The sequence below is a fragment of the Vespula vulgaris genome, chromosome 21 (assembly GCF_905475345.1).
Source record: "Vespula vulgaris chromosome 21, iyVesVulg1.1, whole genome shotgun sequence".
Lineage (NCBI taxonomy): Eukaryota > Metazoa > Arthropoda > Insecta > Hymenoptera > Vespidae > Vespula > Vespula vulgaris.
In genome coordinates, this window is record NC_066606.1 from 59,607 (window position 1) to 72,819 (window position 13,213).

The 13,213-nt window shown below is 38.3% G+C and overlaps 3 protein-coding genes across 9 annotated transcripts in view; 1 reads left to right on the plus strand and 2 right to left on the minus strand.

Moving 5' to 3' along the window:
- Window positions 1–43: 43 nt before the first annotated feature.
- On the minus strand, window positions 44–9,930 carry LOC127071214 (MATH and LRR domain-containing protein PFE0570w-like). 6 transcript variants are annotated; one of them, XM_051010232.1, is made up of 5 exons: window positions 9,593–9,930; window positions 9,182–9,433; window positions 7,962–9,119; window positions 6,690–6,787; window positions 44–5,238 (listed from the first exon to the last, which is right to left on the minus strand). In XM_051010232.1, the coding sequence occupies exons 3-5, from the start codon at window positions 8,073–8,075 to the stop codon at window positions 75–77; spliced, it is 5,376 nt and encodes a 1,791-aa protein (XP_050866189.1). In that variant the 5' UTR covers window positions 8,076–9,119; window positions 9,182–9,433; window positions 9,593–9,930; the 3' UTR covers window positions 44–74. The 6 variants fall into 6 exon arrangements, with proteins under 6 accessions (XP_050866189.1, XP_050866191.1, XP_050866193.1 ...); XM_051010234.1 differs by lacking the exons at window positions 7,962–9,119; window positions 9,182–9,433; window positions 9,593–9,930 and adding an exon at window positions 7,604–7,944; XM_051010236.1 differs by lacking the exons at window positions 6,690–6,787; window positions 7,962–9,119; window positions 9,182–9,433; window positions 9,593–9,930 and adding exons at window positions 5,324–5,413; window positions 5,547–6,669.
- Window positions 9,931–10,350: 420 nt separating this feature from the next.
- Window positions 10,351–13,213, minus strand: part of LOC127071227 (phytanoyl-CoA dioxygenase, peroxisomal-like) — a 28,764-nt gene continuing 25,901 nt past the window's right edge. The window contains exons 2-7 of one of the 2 annotated variants that reach the window (XM_051010266.1): window positions 12,987–13,185; window positions 12,689–12,925; window positions 12,386–12,593; window positions 12,144–12,302; window positions 11,894–12,059; window positions 10,351–10,478 (exon numbers count right to left, since the gene is read on the minus strand). In XM_051010266.1, coding sequence (XP_050866223.1) covers window positions 11,919–12,059; window positions 12,144–12,302; window positions 12,386–12,593; window positions 12,689–12,925; window positions 12,987–13,129 — 888 coding nt within the window. In that variant the 5' untranslated portion in view covers window positions 13,130–13,185 and the 3' untranslated portion in view covers window positions 10,351–10,478; window positions 11,894–11,918. Of the gene's footprint in view, window positions 10,479–11,439; window positions 12,060–12,143; window positions 12,303–12,385; window positions 12,594–12,688; window positions 12,926–12,986; window positions 13,186–13,213 lie in introns of those variants that run through there. The other variant, XM_051010267.1, reaches the window with a different exon arrangement.
- Window positions 10,462–11,818, plus strand: LOC127071225 (SREBP regulating gene protein). Its single transcript, XM_051010264.1, has 5 exons — window positions 10,462–10,601; window positions 10,673–10,797; window positions 10,884–11,129; window positions 11,199–11,417; window positions 11,504–11,818. The coding sequence occupies exons 1-5, from the start codon at window positions 10,589–10,591 to the stop codon at window positions 11,816–11,818; spliced, it is 918 nt and encodes a 305-aa protein (XP_050866221.1). The 5' UTR covers window positions 10,462–10,588.

Genomic DNA, 13,213 nt, shown 5'->3' on the forward strand with positions numbered 1-13,213 from the left:
ATAATACTATACGGATGATTATTCTCTTATATAATTAAGACTGGTCAAAATTTTATGTTTTTGAGTCATCAGCGCTAAACTTTTTTGTCATCATTTTCTGATACCGTTACACGATGGGGCATACAATATTTATGATGTTTTTCTATCCAATGCGATGCTGCGCATTCTTTGGAACAATAATGAGCTTCTAAACAAACTTCACAGACAACTGTACTTATCTTAGAACAATTTAAACAGATTACATCTTCTGGAATTTGAATTTTTATTTCAATTCCATTCTCTTTAGTATCCTCGGTAGTAGATAATTGCAAGTCGTTCAAAGGTAAAGCCAAAACTTCTTCCATGGTATTAAACGAAGTTGGAGATATGCTTCGTACGTCTATTATATGTGGTTCAGACGAGATTGCACTTTCGGTCGAATCAACTTGCCGATGATCAATATCATCCGTAATATTCCGCTTGGGCGATAAACTTTCTTCTTTCACGTACAATTGAAACTCTTCAAGCCTTACGCCCTTATTTGTTGAAGTAGACGACAATATTTCAACCGATTCCTCTCGAGATAATGATACATTTTCTTCATTTTTAGTTTTACTTTCTAAAGTTATATCATCTATTACGTTTTTAATTCCTCCATTATGATCCATTTCATCATCGATTGAAACTGGTTTATTGTCAAATTTGTTACTGTCAATAAGCAATGAATTATTATTTTGCAAAATACTTGATATTGTGTCATTTCCAAGTATACGTTCCACTGCACTTTTTAATGAATGTAAATCGGATTGTTTTTTCAGTTCTACATTGTCTACTCTTTGTGATTTAGACTTCCTTGCTTCTGTTTTCGATGGATATTGTGTTTCTAAATTTACGGACGATACATTATTTTTACTTGTCATATCTTGAATTAAAATCTTCGTTGTATCCGATCGCTCTTGAGATTCCTGTTTTTGCAAATATAGTTGGCATATTCTCTTTTGAGTTTCTATTACTGCCGTTTTATATATATATTTAGCTAGCTTACTTTGAAGCGCTACAAACTCACCACGTTGGGATTTGTAGCGAATAAATTTATATATTTTCTCCTTCCACCCCATATGAAATAGTTTTAAAATACAAGAGCCCTTATCGTAAATCTCATGCGCTCTACAATCGAAAAAATTTTCTTCGAGACAAAATGTTACTTGATCCCATATTTGAAGTAACAATTCGCACGGAATCGTATTTATTCTTTGCTGTAAATTCTCTGAATTATTGAAATGTATCGTTGGGAGTTGCGCGGACAATGTCATGGAGCATGAAATTTGCGAGTTTTGAATATTCTGTGCCATTTGGATTGGAGGAAGCCTTTGTGGTACGTTATACGATAGAGTGATTTGTTGCGGCACTTGTTGGGTATAAGACAATTTAGACATATCTCTTGTATTGTCGATTCTTTGCGGTATATTTGATTGACCTGCCATTTGAGATGCGTATTCCGCATTGTTCCTGATAAAACCTTGTAAATTTTGATTTAAATTTAATCTTCGAGTAGTGTATTTATTATTATGTGATTGCATAACATTTGAATTAGCAGCGTTATAAAATGTAACTGCTGGCATAAATTGTTGCTGGATCGCACGTTGACCGTAATTATACATTCGATTTTCTTGTAACAATTGCACGTTTTTATACATAGACTGCACCGGCGGTGGAGCGTATAAAATCGATGTATTGGAGTTTTGCAATGTTTGTAAATTTGGTACATTGCATTCTTGATTTTGATTTGAAGCAACAGAAGCGTATACATTTTTCTTTGGTAAATCGTTGTAAATTGCTTGAACTTCTGTCGCTGCTGGGACATGTACGTTCGATAAAACGGCTTGCGCAGCGTTATTAGCACTGTTTGATATCTTGGGAACAGGTGCAATAGATGTGGATACGTTATTAGAAGTAGATGTAAACGCATTACTAAAAGCAGATGTAGATGCGTTACTAGAAGTAGATTTGGATGCATTATTAAAAGTAAACGTAAACGCATTACTTGAAATGGATGTAGGCGTATTATTAGGGGCAAATGTAAATGTTTGAGAGATTGATTTGTCGAATACTGTCATGTAATTAGAAATTTCTCGCAATGATATTGGCTTATATTTGGATGATAAGAAACATTTGTTAATAGCTGATGCTGCATATCGTGTAACTTTTTTTAAATCACTTATTTTCAATTCCTTACCTAAATTAAGTAATTCTTCGAGAAGTACTACAAAATTTGAATTAAACTGCATATCATTATTTATTATCTTTTTAACTTCGGCGGACGTATTTCGACGACCATTCGACGAGTATTTTTTTTCTAGCGCACGTATACGCATTATACGTCTATAAATAGACATTAAATAAAACTGTATATAAGACAAAGACGGGTCCTTATCTACTGCTGCATCCTTAGTCAATTGTTTAATATTGGTACACTTGGATGGCATACCGTTATCATTTATGGGCACTGTAGTTTCGTTAAGCAATACGTTAGGTTCGGTTACAGACGTGTTAACAGGAGTAGGACACCATCTAGAGCCTAATTCTGCGCTAGAAAGAACCCTTATTTTATTTTTTTGTATTGTTTTTGGTTGCACGAAATTATAAGTACAATCAAGTGAAGTGTGCTGTTTGAAATCAGTTGTATGAAACGAAGAGTCATTAATTTTTTCATTGTCATTTTGTGTAATAGACGTATTGTTATTTTCTTTAAAAATATCAATCGTTGATTTTGGCAAAGATTCCTCCGCAACTGTTTCTTCATTTGTGTTTGTAGAATTATTGGTGCTTAATTGATTTTTGTTACTCGTAACATTGCTAATGCAAATGTCCTTTACTATTGTATTCTGATTCGTATACGCTTCAAGATTTTCTTGAATGCTAATGGTATTACCAATGGATCTTATTCTGTAATTTTGATTAATATCCATTTGTAAAAGTTGACTTAAATCTTCGTTTACGTCTTGTTTACATGGTTTTAAAATATTATCATCTATGACGTTTTGCTTATATTTGTTAGGATTTTTTTGAATACTTGTAGTAGTTTCGGAATATGGTTTTACTCCAATTTGTATCTCCATACTGTGATCATTAACATTTCTTGTGCAAGATTCTGTAAAATTATTCATTGCGCTTTCTATTTTCTTTGGTGTATCAAAGGATGTATTAGCTTCTGAGGTCTTTGAACAATTATCTCTATCTCTAGACTTTTCTAAAATTTTGTCTACAGGAGCATCTGAATTAAGAATTGTATTCGAAATGGTATTTCTAATACACGAACCATCAGAATCTCTATCCGATTGCATCTCTTTGCTACAACTATTTCTTGATATATGACAGACAATTTTATCACGATCATCGTCGCCATTGTCATCATTATTATTACTATTATTATCATTATCATCATCATTACTATTTTTATTATTATTATTATTATCAATACTATCACTATTACCACCACTACTATTACTATTACTACTATTACTACTCCTACTACTACTACTACTATTACTACTACTACTACTACTACTACTACTACTACTACTACTACTACTACTACTATTGCTATTACTACTGTTACTACTGCTGCTGCTGCTGCTACTACTACTACTACTACTATTATTACTATTATTACTATTATTACTTCTTTCGCTCAGTGTTCTTATTTTAATGGCATAATTACTTAATACTTTAACATTTGTATCATTAAAATTTCGATTATAAATGTTAAAATCACGTAAGGCATCTCTTTCTAGATTAATCGACTCTGTTAATTTAGCGGACTCTTTCACGCACTTGTGCGTTGCATTATCCTCTGTCTGAATTACTGGTACTTTTGCGATATCATCCATTGCAGAAACATTAGCAGTTTTAGTAGGTAATTCATTAGAAAGGTCTATTTTAATTTGCTCTTCCACGCACTTGCGCGCAGCAGCATGATCTTCTGGCAGAATGATTGGTACTTTAGCGATGTCGTTTATTACAGAGACATTAGCAATTTTATTTGGTAATTCATTAGAAAGTTCTATTTCAATTTGCTTATTATTATCGCAAAGCAAAGGAAAATTTATAATATTTTCTTTTTGGATACTGTCATCTCCATAAAGTTTGGTTTCCACGGTAAATACATCTTTATCACAGACAGTTTGATTGTTATTAAATTCTATAACATTTGTAGCATTTAATATAGTTTCCACTAATTCAATATTTGCAATCTCACAAGTCTTTCTACAAACTATATCTTTGCATACTGCTAAATCAGATGTTATATCTTGTGTTTCTGTCTTATCCAAAAGTACGGATGATTCGATATTTGTACTAACATTCCACGATTTGTTAGAGTCCTTTCTTTGTCTCTTACGTATCCAAGCATTTATTATAGATTCTTCTTCCTCTTCCTCGCTTACCGTGAGGCATTGATCGAAGATTTCATGAAATTTGGCACGAATCTTTTTTCGTTTTCTCTTATTTGCATTTGGATACGTTTGATTAAAAATATTAGAAATATTGCAATTCTTTTTAATTTTGTCAATAATTACGGTTTCACATAATTCACACGGCCGAATTGTTTTTAATTCGGTTACATCCATGCCGTTACGTACCTTTAGATTATCTTTTTTTTTGTCATTTGAAACAGTGGAGTCAGCCTCCATGGTTTTAGGTGCAAAATAACAACTTTTATCATCGCTAAATTCTTTTTCGCGCAATTCATTAGACTCGTCTAAAATAGACCTTAAGCTTTGTCTGTTTATTTGAAGAGGCACTTGTAACGTATTTGTATCATTATTATCGGAGATTACTCCGTTTGTATTATTTTGCAGCGATACTCTTTTACCGGTTAATGCATTCGGCTTTTCATAATCACATTTAAATTTACATCTTTTTACTTTGTATTTATCCGAAGAATATTCTTTCCTTCTTTTAATTTTATGTTTAAATTTACTACCGTGTATCTTAATGCGATTATCAGCCACACGAGGTTTTCTACGATGCGACATTGGAACTATCCGCAATGTACTATCAGCGTTGGACTTGTCATTTCGTTTCTCAGAACATCTCGACGTTTTTTTAATATTTTCCGTGTTATTTAAATCTATCTTGTTCTTATCGTCCTTCTTCCGGTTGCATTCATTAGCGTGCAAAAATGGTATGAATTTGTTACGCTTGGCAAAAGCCTGTGTCCCATCCTTATCATCGACGCTGCGTACCATTTCCTTTGACCTAAAATAGACAATAGATATTAAATAAAAGAAATTGTGCGCGCAACAACCATTTAGTTCCAATCAAATTACTCGACTTCTTTTACCGTCTTGGTTGAACGAGAGAATCGTTTTAATTTGAATTATTAATGAAATCACAATTTGTTCGCACGTGATTTTAAAGGAGAAAAAAATATCTGCGAAAACACACGACATATATACAATATATATATTATACAAATTTATGTCTGTACGGACTAGTCAAATAGTGTCTCGTGAAAGATCAAAAATGAACGAGAGATTCGTACTTGGCGCGAAATCGATACTAACCAACTCGACGAAACTTTCAATTTATACGCACACACAGTATTATTAAAATTACGAATCATATATAATTTTGATTCAACGTAGCCCGTGCACGTACGAACGAACGAGGCGGCACGCAACTTGGGGGAGGGGAGGGTGTAAGGAAAAAAGAAAAAAGAAAATAAAGAATTTTTCTCTTAGGCGTAATCTCATGCTCGTTACATCATCGTTATCGCGGATGAAAAAAAGAAAGAGAGAAAAAAACCAAAACCAAAACCAAAACCAAAACAAAAACAAAATTCATGGAAAATGCCTAACGACTAGAAAATCTATCCATACGTTCGAAGGACGAAAGCTCCGCGCGTAACAATTCTTGGATAGTAGATAAAACGTATCCTCCTGGACGATTTACGGTTCGACTTGGGATCGAATCGTCCATCGATTTGGTTCACGGTCTCGTCGCATCTCGAAGGACGAAAGGAAAGGACCGGTAGTAGAACGACGGAGAAAAGAAAATTCGCGAAAGCGAGGAAGAGAAAGAATGCCAAGCACATGACACCCGAGGAGAAGTTTCGACAGACACGATACACGTGGGCAGAGAGGAGGACACGGTGTCCCTTTCGACTCGACGAACGAACGACCCGACACACGCGGCGCACAGGTACAAATAATCGCGACAGGATCGAGATCGTTTCCTCGTCGTCATTGGCCCGATCCTTTCGAATCGTTCACGCCCCCTTGTTCTTAGGAACGTAACAGAACCGGTCGATCGTTACCGCCCATGTCGTAAACGCGTACGCATAATCCGCCAATAGCGTAATACGCCTCAAAATGCGATTGCCTTTGAATTTCCTTTATACGCGTTTATAACATTAATCCACGTACAGCCACGAACGAGCCATTCCGCGCGATCCGCCGCACAGGAGATCGAGTACTCGGAGGAAATATACGAGTCACGTGTGCCGCATTTACATAGCTTTTATCGTTGGTACAGAGATGCGTAGCGTCTGGGTTGCGAGTCAACGTCGTGCCGGCGACAAAAGTAATTTATACGATCGTTAGGAGAGCTCGATCAGGGGCCATTTTCGCGAAATATCGTAGGTACCGAGCCCGAGTAAAAGTTTGGGAAGCGCGCTGTCTTATCGTCAGTACGTATACAATACTTACAATCGATCGACAACGACGTACGATTTGGTGGTCAATTGTAAGAGAGCTTGTCGTAATCCGCTTCTCGAAAGGTTAAGCTTTTCCAGATCACGTTTCAACTGTAACAAATATTGCGAAATATCCCGATTAGTTAGTCTTTTTTGCGGCTTGAGAGAGATAAGAACGAGATCAGGAAGCAAAAAATTTCCTTTGTCTGATCCCCTTGTTACGAGAGAAGAAGGCATCGGTATACGATAAAACTTGACTATCGATTACAATATACTCGAACGTCGCATAAATCTTTCGTACGGTCAGAGAGGGAAAGAGAAGAGCGAAATAAAATAAGAATCAACCGTCTTGTTACGACCCGTTGTCGTTATTGCATCGTATATTATATTTCAGTCTTCGTCAAACGTTGCGCTCGCAAGTGCGTATAACTCTGCCGTAGGCGTAAGTATGTACAAAGTCGAGCGATCGAAACGTACAATTTGCAAAGCAAACGTAACGACAAAGTAAATGTACAATTTGAAAATACATCGGAATAAGATTAGAATTTCATTCGTCTTTCTATTTGATTCGGTCCGACATGTCAGAAATTATCTATTCGTAGATAACTTGCTATGTCATGGACGCTTGACATTGATACGAACTTTATAAAGGTTATTACATATGTAAATAAAGATTAGTTGACTTTGACTTTGTAAATAAACAGATATGCGTGTGTACGATTTACATATAACACATCGTTACAACATCCAGCTGTATAATCGCGCGTTTCTAATTTACATTTTTGTCAAGTTACAATTCGAGTTTACGATTTACGTAAAACTTGGATAAAGATTCTGACTTTTCAAATTTTAGAAGGTAAGATGAAGAAGGCGTAGGCGTAATTGTAAAATCCGATCGAATCGTCGCGAACAACGATCCGTGCGTACCTTTAGTTTTCTTCTGCGAAGCGTTAAAAAAGCCTCGTCGTAGTCGCGAGTCGCTTTTCGATAACCTTTCTTTTTCTTTGAATCCATATTATGTATTTGGCATATCTAAAAGCAGCGTCACGTCCGTCGAGAGAAACAAGAGACTGTTCCGATGAAAAAAGTGACGACGCGACGCAACGCATTCGAAGATAATCGAATCGAACTTTGTGCTCGGCGAAAGGACGAATCTATATCTCCTTTCGTCCTATAATTTTCGTCGAGGAGAGAAGGTAGGAAAAGGGAGAGAGAGAGAGAGGTTAGCAAGAGAAAAAGGCGGGAAAGTAAACATGCGGACGTACGACCGAACGAGAGTACTCACCTTTTGAAGCAGCTCCTGCCGGCGAGGACCCGCGTGAAAGAGCCACCATTTTAGTTTGTAGTTGTCGAAGATGATCGGTATATCGTCTCGCGTGCGAGACTTTATCGTATTCATTGCATTCAGAATGGACGGAGTAATCGCGACGCGTTCCGGCCGATGGAATGATTTAAGATCACTGTCGTCGAAGAGCGAAATAGGAGTTTTATGTAAAGAAAAAAAACCGACTCGATCTTAGATGGCAGCGCATCGTGGACGACGAACGAACGTATTGAGAAATACTAGATACATACTAGAGTTATAAGGAGAGCCAAGCTATGCTCGAATACGCAACGAGACATCCTCCACTTCTACTCGTGTTTCATTGTTTTAAAAACGTTAATTCGGTTTATGCGATCGCTCCGCCCCTTGTTACGTGCGCTCTAGGAGCACTTCGTGGAACTAAGTGGACTATTACGACGATCCTTTGTTTACTTTTTACCTTTGTCCGAGGAGCTGCGAGAGGGAGAGAGAGATACAAGAAAAAAACGTCCTTCGTATCTCCGTCGGAACGAGCAACACGAGAAACTTTTGAACCGAAGGATCTGCGAAAAAAAAAGAACGACGAACGTTTGTCTCGTTGCGAACTTCACTCGCGTCGAATCTATCGTCGAGATGATCGGGGTCGGCCTTGTCTCTCCGCTTGAGAAGCGTCGCATCTCGATCGCATTTCGATCGCATTTTGACGTTAACTCGAAGATGATATTTCGCCGATGTTGCGTAATTCGAAATCCTAGATATCGTCCGATGCTCTTAAGCGTACGCCGAAGTGAACGCAGTGTCCTCGAAAAGAAAGAAGAAAAAGTTTTCTGCAAAAGTGCTTCCTCCTTCTAAAGAAAATATACGTAGATCAGGTTAAGGGTTCTCTCTCTCTCTCACGAACCAGATGTTTCGAACCTTTCGTCGTTTACAAAGAAATCTTTCGTCCAAAAAGTCGCGAATGAATCGAAGATATAAAAAAATTAAGAAGGGAAGAAATGTAATCGATATGCGTCATTATAATTTACATTAGTCGTACATTATTTCAACTATTCGATGATCTTTGCGTGCGTTCGATATTCGTTTTATCGGGATCAAACGACGTAGTCGCATAGTTCTTCCATAAAACTGTTCTAGTTCGTTCTGTAAAAAAAAATGACTCGTATGATTTGCAATCGAACGAACGTAGGTGTGATTTTGCTTACGTTTCCGAGGAGACGTTCGTAACCGTATCAGGATCCTTTGTAAAGCGATCTGCATTGTTTTGAGTTAAAAGATAAGGAGGAATCGTATGATTACCAGGAAGTATACGCCAAAAACCGGAACTATCGGTATATTCGATAACGCTATCGGTAGTTATGGTTTTAATCGTTACATATTCTTCTAATTCCGATTCCTTTTCGTCCTTGTGCGATATCTCTGTATCCTTTCGATCGTTCGTGTTAGTATTATTGTCGCTACGAAATGTATATTAAATCGTTTCAAAAGACGAGAGAAAAAATGATGGAATTTTTACAAGTTCGTCGCGTTTCTAAAATGGAAAGGATCGATGGTCGCGTACATACGCACGCGCGTGTACGTATATCGCGCGCGCACGCACGCACACACACACTTACCTTTCCAAAATGGTAATTTGACCAAGATGTATCGAAGCCCAAAGAAGGGTGCAGAACATTATTAAAAATACAGTCCACACTAGTAACCATTTTATGCTACTTAATGTCATATCATTCGATCGCTGATAAGTTTAAGAAAGCTGTCACGATTTTTCGATCGGTTGTTTGTAGCACACGCGCCGCCGCGTGTGTCTATTTCACTTTCGATTAATCGATATGATCGCGCTCGAGTCGTGCCTTACATAGTTTGCATTTTTTTTTTAAGTGTAAATTATACGTCAAGCTGCGTACAACGAAACTACTATGTTGAAAACAATCGATATATATTTTACGATGATGAAATATATTCCTCGTGCGTGCGCGATAAAATATACGATAAAAATATCGTAGAATTGTCTTTCAAATAATTTCATCTCGCAATTAGCATACGTTTTATCGTTACAAAACTAAAAAATAAAATACGTGTACGACGTATCGTTAAATACGATAAATGAAATCTCGATCGATTTATCGACGAGCGGCAACTGAAAATCTTGAACGCTAGATGTCGTCCGTTGAGAGTTTTGTTATCGACTGGGTATACGCGTGCGTATGTAAGCTCGCGATATACGAGCCATCTGGCGTTCGACGAAAGAAACAGAGAAATTTATTTCGCGATCTAATTTCAGGATCTCGTTAAATATTGTGTTTTTGATCGATCGTATATCCATGTCCTTGATGTTAAACGAGGTAATCGACGAGCGTTCGGAGTCGTAGAATACGATTAAGAATATATATATTTACGAATGTTGCGAAATACATGTGCATGTGTGCGTGCGTGCGCGTTTATATGTACATGCTGAAGGGTGCGATGGAAACATAACCTCCTTCCGGAATCGAAAGAAATCTGGAACAAAAAGGAAATTTTGTGACATTTCCCATTATGCGCGAATTTAATCCGTGTCGATTAATTACAAATGTTGAAGAAATTGATCTCTGAAGATATCCGGGTATACGATGAATTTGATAGGTATATAAGTACACCTAACCGATAAAAATGCACAAAGGTTCATGCAGAAAAGTTTAAAGTTTTGTGTTCAGTTACGGAATATAGAATCATGGGAGGATACACGGGATTGGTTAGAATTATTCGTCGACGTCTGGTTTTAGGACTTATATTTACGTTGTCGCTCACTTATTGCGCTTTTTCTTTATTTCGCAACGAGGTAAGCCTGTGCTTCTTCTTTTAAGGTTAGCGTTTCTTCGCGCTCGTACGATTAATACCACGATAGGATAATTATATCCGTTACAGAGAAAATCAACGGAGTTGGATAGCGATCTCGATGATATGGAGGCAATGATAATAAATGACAACAACGACGATATGATATCCGACGACGACGTTCCGTCTCAACAGCTGAAAGCATCCGGTAAGCCTCAGTCCTGGGGGATGGATGTTCCGAACGAAGGGGGCAACGAAAATGCGTTAGGTATAGACTCGCCGTCTAATTTGAACGACAGTGACACGTCCGATCGACCATGCCGCAATTCTGTACAGGTATTCGTAAAATGTTACCTCGAAACGCGTTACGTTATCGAGGCAAAAAACGATGAAATCACTTTTCAGGGCAAAGTATTAATAGTGGACGAGCACGGAGTAGTTTGCGCCAGGCACGAACTTTTGTCCAACGGTTGCTGTAGCAGGGAACAGAAGCAACCGTCCAAAGCGGAAGAGACCGTGGTTACGGCTGTGCTTAAGGAAAGATACAGTTGCAAGACGTGCAACGCTCAAGGATGCTGCGCCATTTACGAATATTGCGTTTCCTGCTGCTTACATCCTGCCAAGGTATTCCTTTGTAGGGTTAATCTTTGTATGTTGTCGTAAACGTCTTTATTTCGATACAGAAATTATTATCATCGTTATGTTGACAGCATATTAAGGGAAAGAAGGATATCGTGGAAAGTGGTAAAAATCATCAAAGGATAAAGGAAGACGATGCGGTAAAGGTGCGCCTTCGCAACATGGATCGATTTCAAACTTGCCTCGCCGCCTGTCGTACTTCCAGCGCTAGCGTGCGACACGAGAACACCTATAAAGATCCTCATTCGAAACATTGTTACGCCGTTCAACCACCTTATAATCATCAACGACATCGTCGTGATATCAAGTCATTGAATAATAATCGCGACAACGACGGTGTTGTCGTTGCATCTTCTTCTGTCGTGCAATTGATTACTCCTGACTGAGTACCGATAAATTTCCTTTCCTATCGTCGTCGAACCGTTTCAACCGAGAATCGTTATCGCTTTGAGAATAGTTACCGCATACGTAGACGAGAGAGGTCCTCTACAAGGAGGATCGAGCGCCGCGTACGAGCGTGGATTTAATTTTCCAGATATCCTTGTACGTTAAATTCCAATCAGGGTATCGTTTTTTTAAAGTCGTCAGAACCTCATTTCGAATTCGTTTCTCTATTAGATCTCTGGCCTAGACGAATGACATTGTTTCTCGTTAGTTGGATAGAAAACAAAATAGATGAAACGTAAAAAAACTCGTGACGCATCCACGTACCTCGACGTAGTAACAATCGGAGGAAGCGTAATGGCAAGAAATGGCTTTTCTCGATCCGTTGGATCGATTAACGTCGGATCCGTGTACGAGCAAAGGATGGAAGAAGACGGTATCGCCGGGTTTCATTTCGATGTAGGATTTGTCCATGGATGGTAAATTCTTAAAAACGTTAAAAAGATAGAAAAAATTACCATTACGCGAAGTATGCTGGGCGAAAATCTTACCAGGGCGGGGTCACCTACCAGAATGCCGTGATAAAACTTGTTGACCGTGTTCGGTTTCGAACCGGGAGGATAATCGTGTTCGTACAGTTTGTCGAGCGCATGACTCCCAGGGATAACGTAAAGGCAACCGTTCGAACGATAAGAAGGCTCTATCGCGGTCCACGCTGCGACCACCTTGTCGGCTGGCCGGAAAGGGAAGTAATAAAGGTCCTGATGCGGTGGATGTCTAGAAAAATTGTTGGAGTTTCGATCGGCGATGTGTGCGATACGACGAATCACATACAACGTAGGTATAAGCGACGAAGCATTAGAGATTCTTACGAGCTCGAACCCGATCCCAGGTCCGGCGGTTTCGCTATTAACATGCTGTGCATGGCCATTATGTTAGGACCCGTGAAACACTCGACTATATCCAACAGCTTGTCATGTTGGAGATATTCTTGAAAAACTTGGTCGTGATTAATGTCTTGTATCTTGTTGACCGATTTCTTATCGGTTATATCCCGCATAATCGTGATGTTTCCTGGATCGATCTTCTTGGCGATGATGTCGTCGTATCTAGAAAATAGGAACTACATCCTTTAAAAATATCCTCGATCGGTCGATCGTATTCCTTTACCTCTCGGAACACTTGTCCAATATGTATCGCGGTATGAGATCGGAGATGATTAAAAATCCATTCTTCTCGTAGAACAAGCGTTGGTTGAAAGTCAAGCGATCGTTGTTCCTGGTAAAACGGAATAGCGTCGATAAACCTGCCATTCTTTATGATCCCTTCGCTATCGGGAAAACGCAAATATCCTAAATGAGCGTCAAATCTGGAAGAAGAATAAGAAACGTTTGTTA

What these genes read in the sequence shown, in the direction of transcription:
- LOC127071214 (XM_051010231.1), bottom strand. Translation starts at nt 6,913, where the DNA reads ATGCCTTCTTCTCTCGTAACAAGGGGATCAGACAAAGGAAATTTTTTG. An exon ending in TACGTCGTTGTCGATCGATT is followed by an intron (nt 5,239 to 6,689) that starts GTAAGTATTGTA and finishes TGTCTATTTTAG; the next exon opens with GTCAAAGGAAATGGTACGCA.
- LOC127071225 (XM_051010264.1), top strand. An exon ending in TTTCTTTATTTCGCAACGAG is followed by an intron (nt 10,798 to 10,883) that starts GTAAGCCTGTGC and finishes TATCCGTTACAG; the next exon opens with AGAAAATCAACGGAGTTGGA. An exon ending in GCTGCTTACATCCTGCCAAG is followed by an intron (nt 11,418 to 11,503) that starts GTATTCCTTTGT and finishes TTATGTTGACAG; the next exon opens with CATATTAAGGGAAAGAAGGA.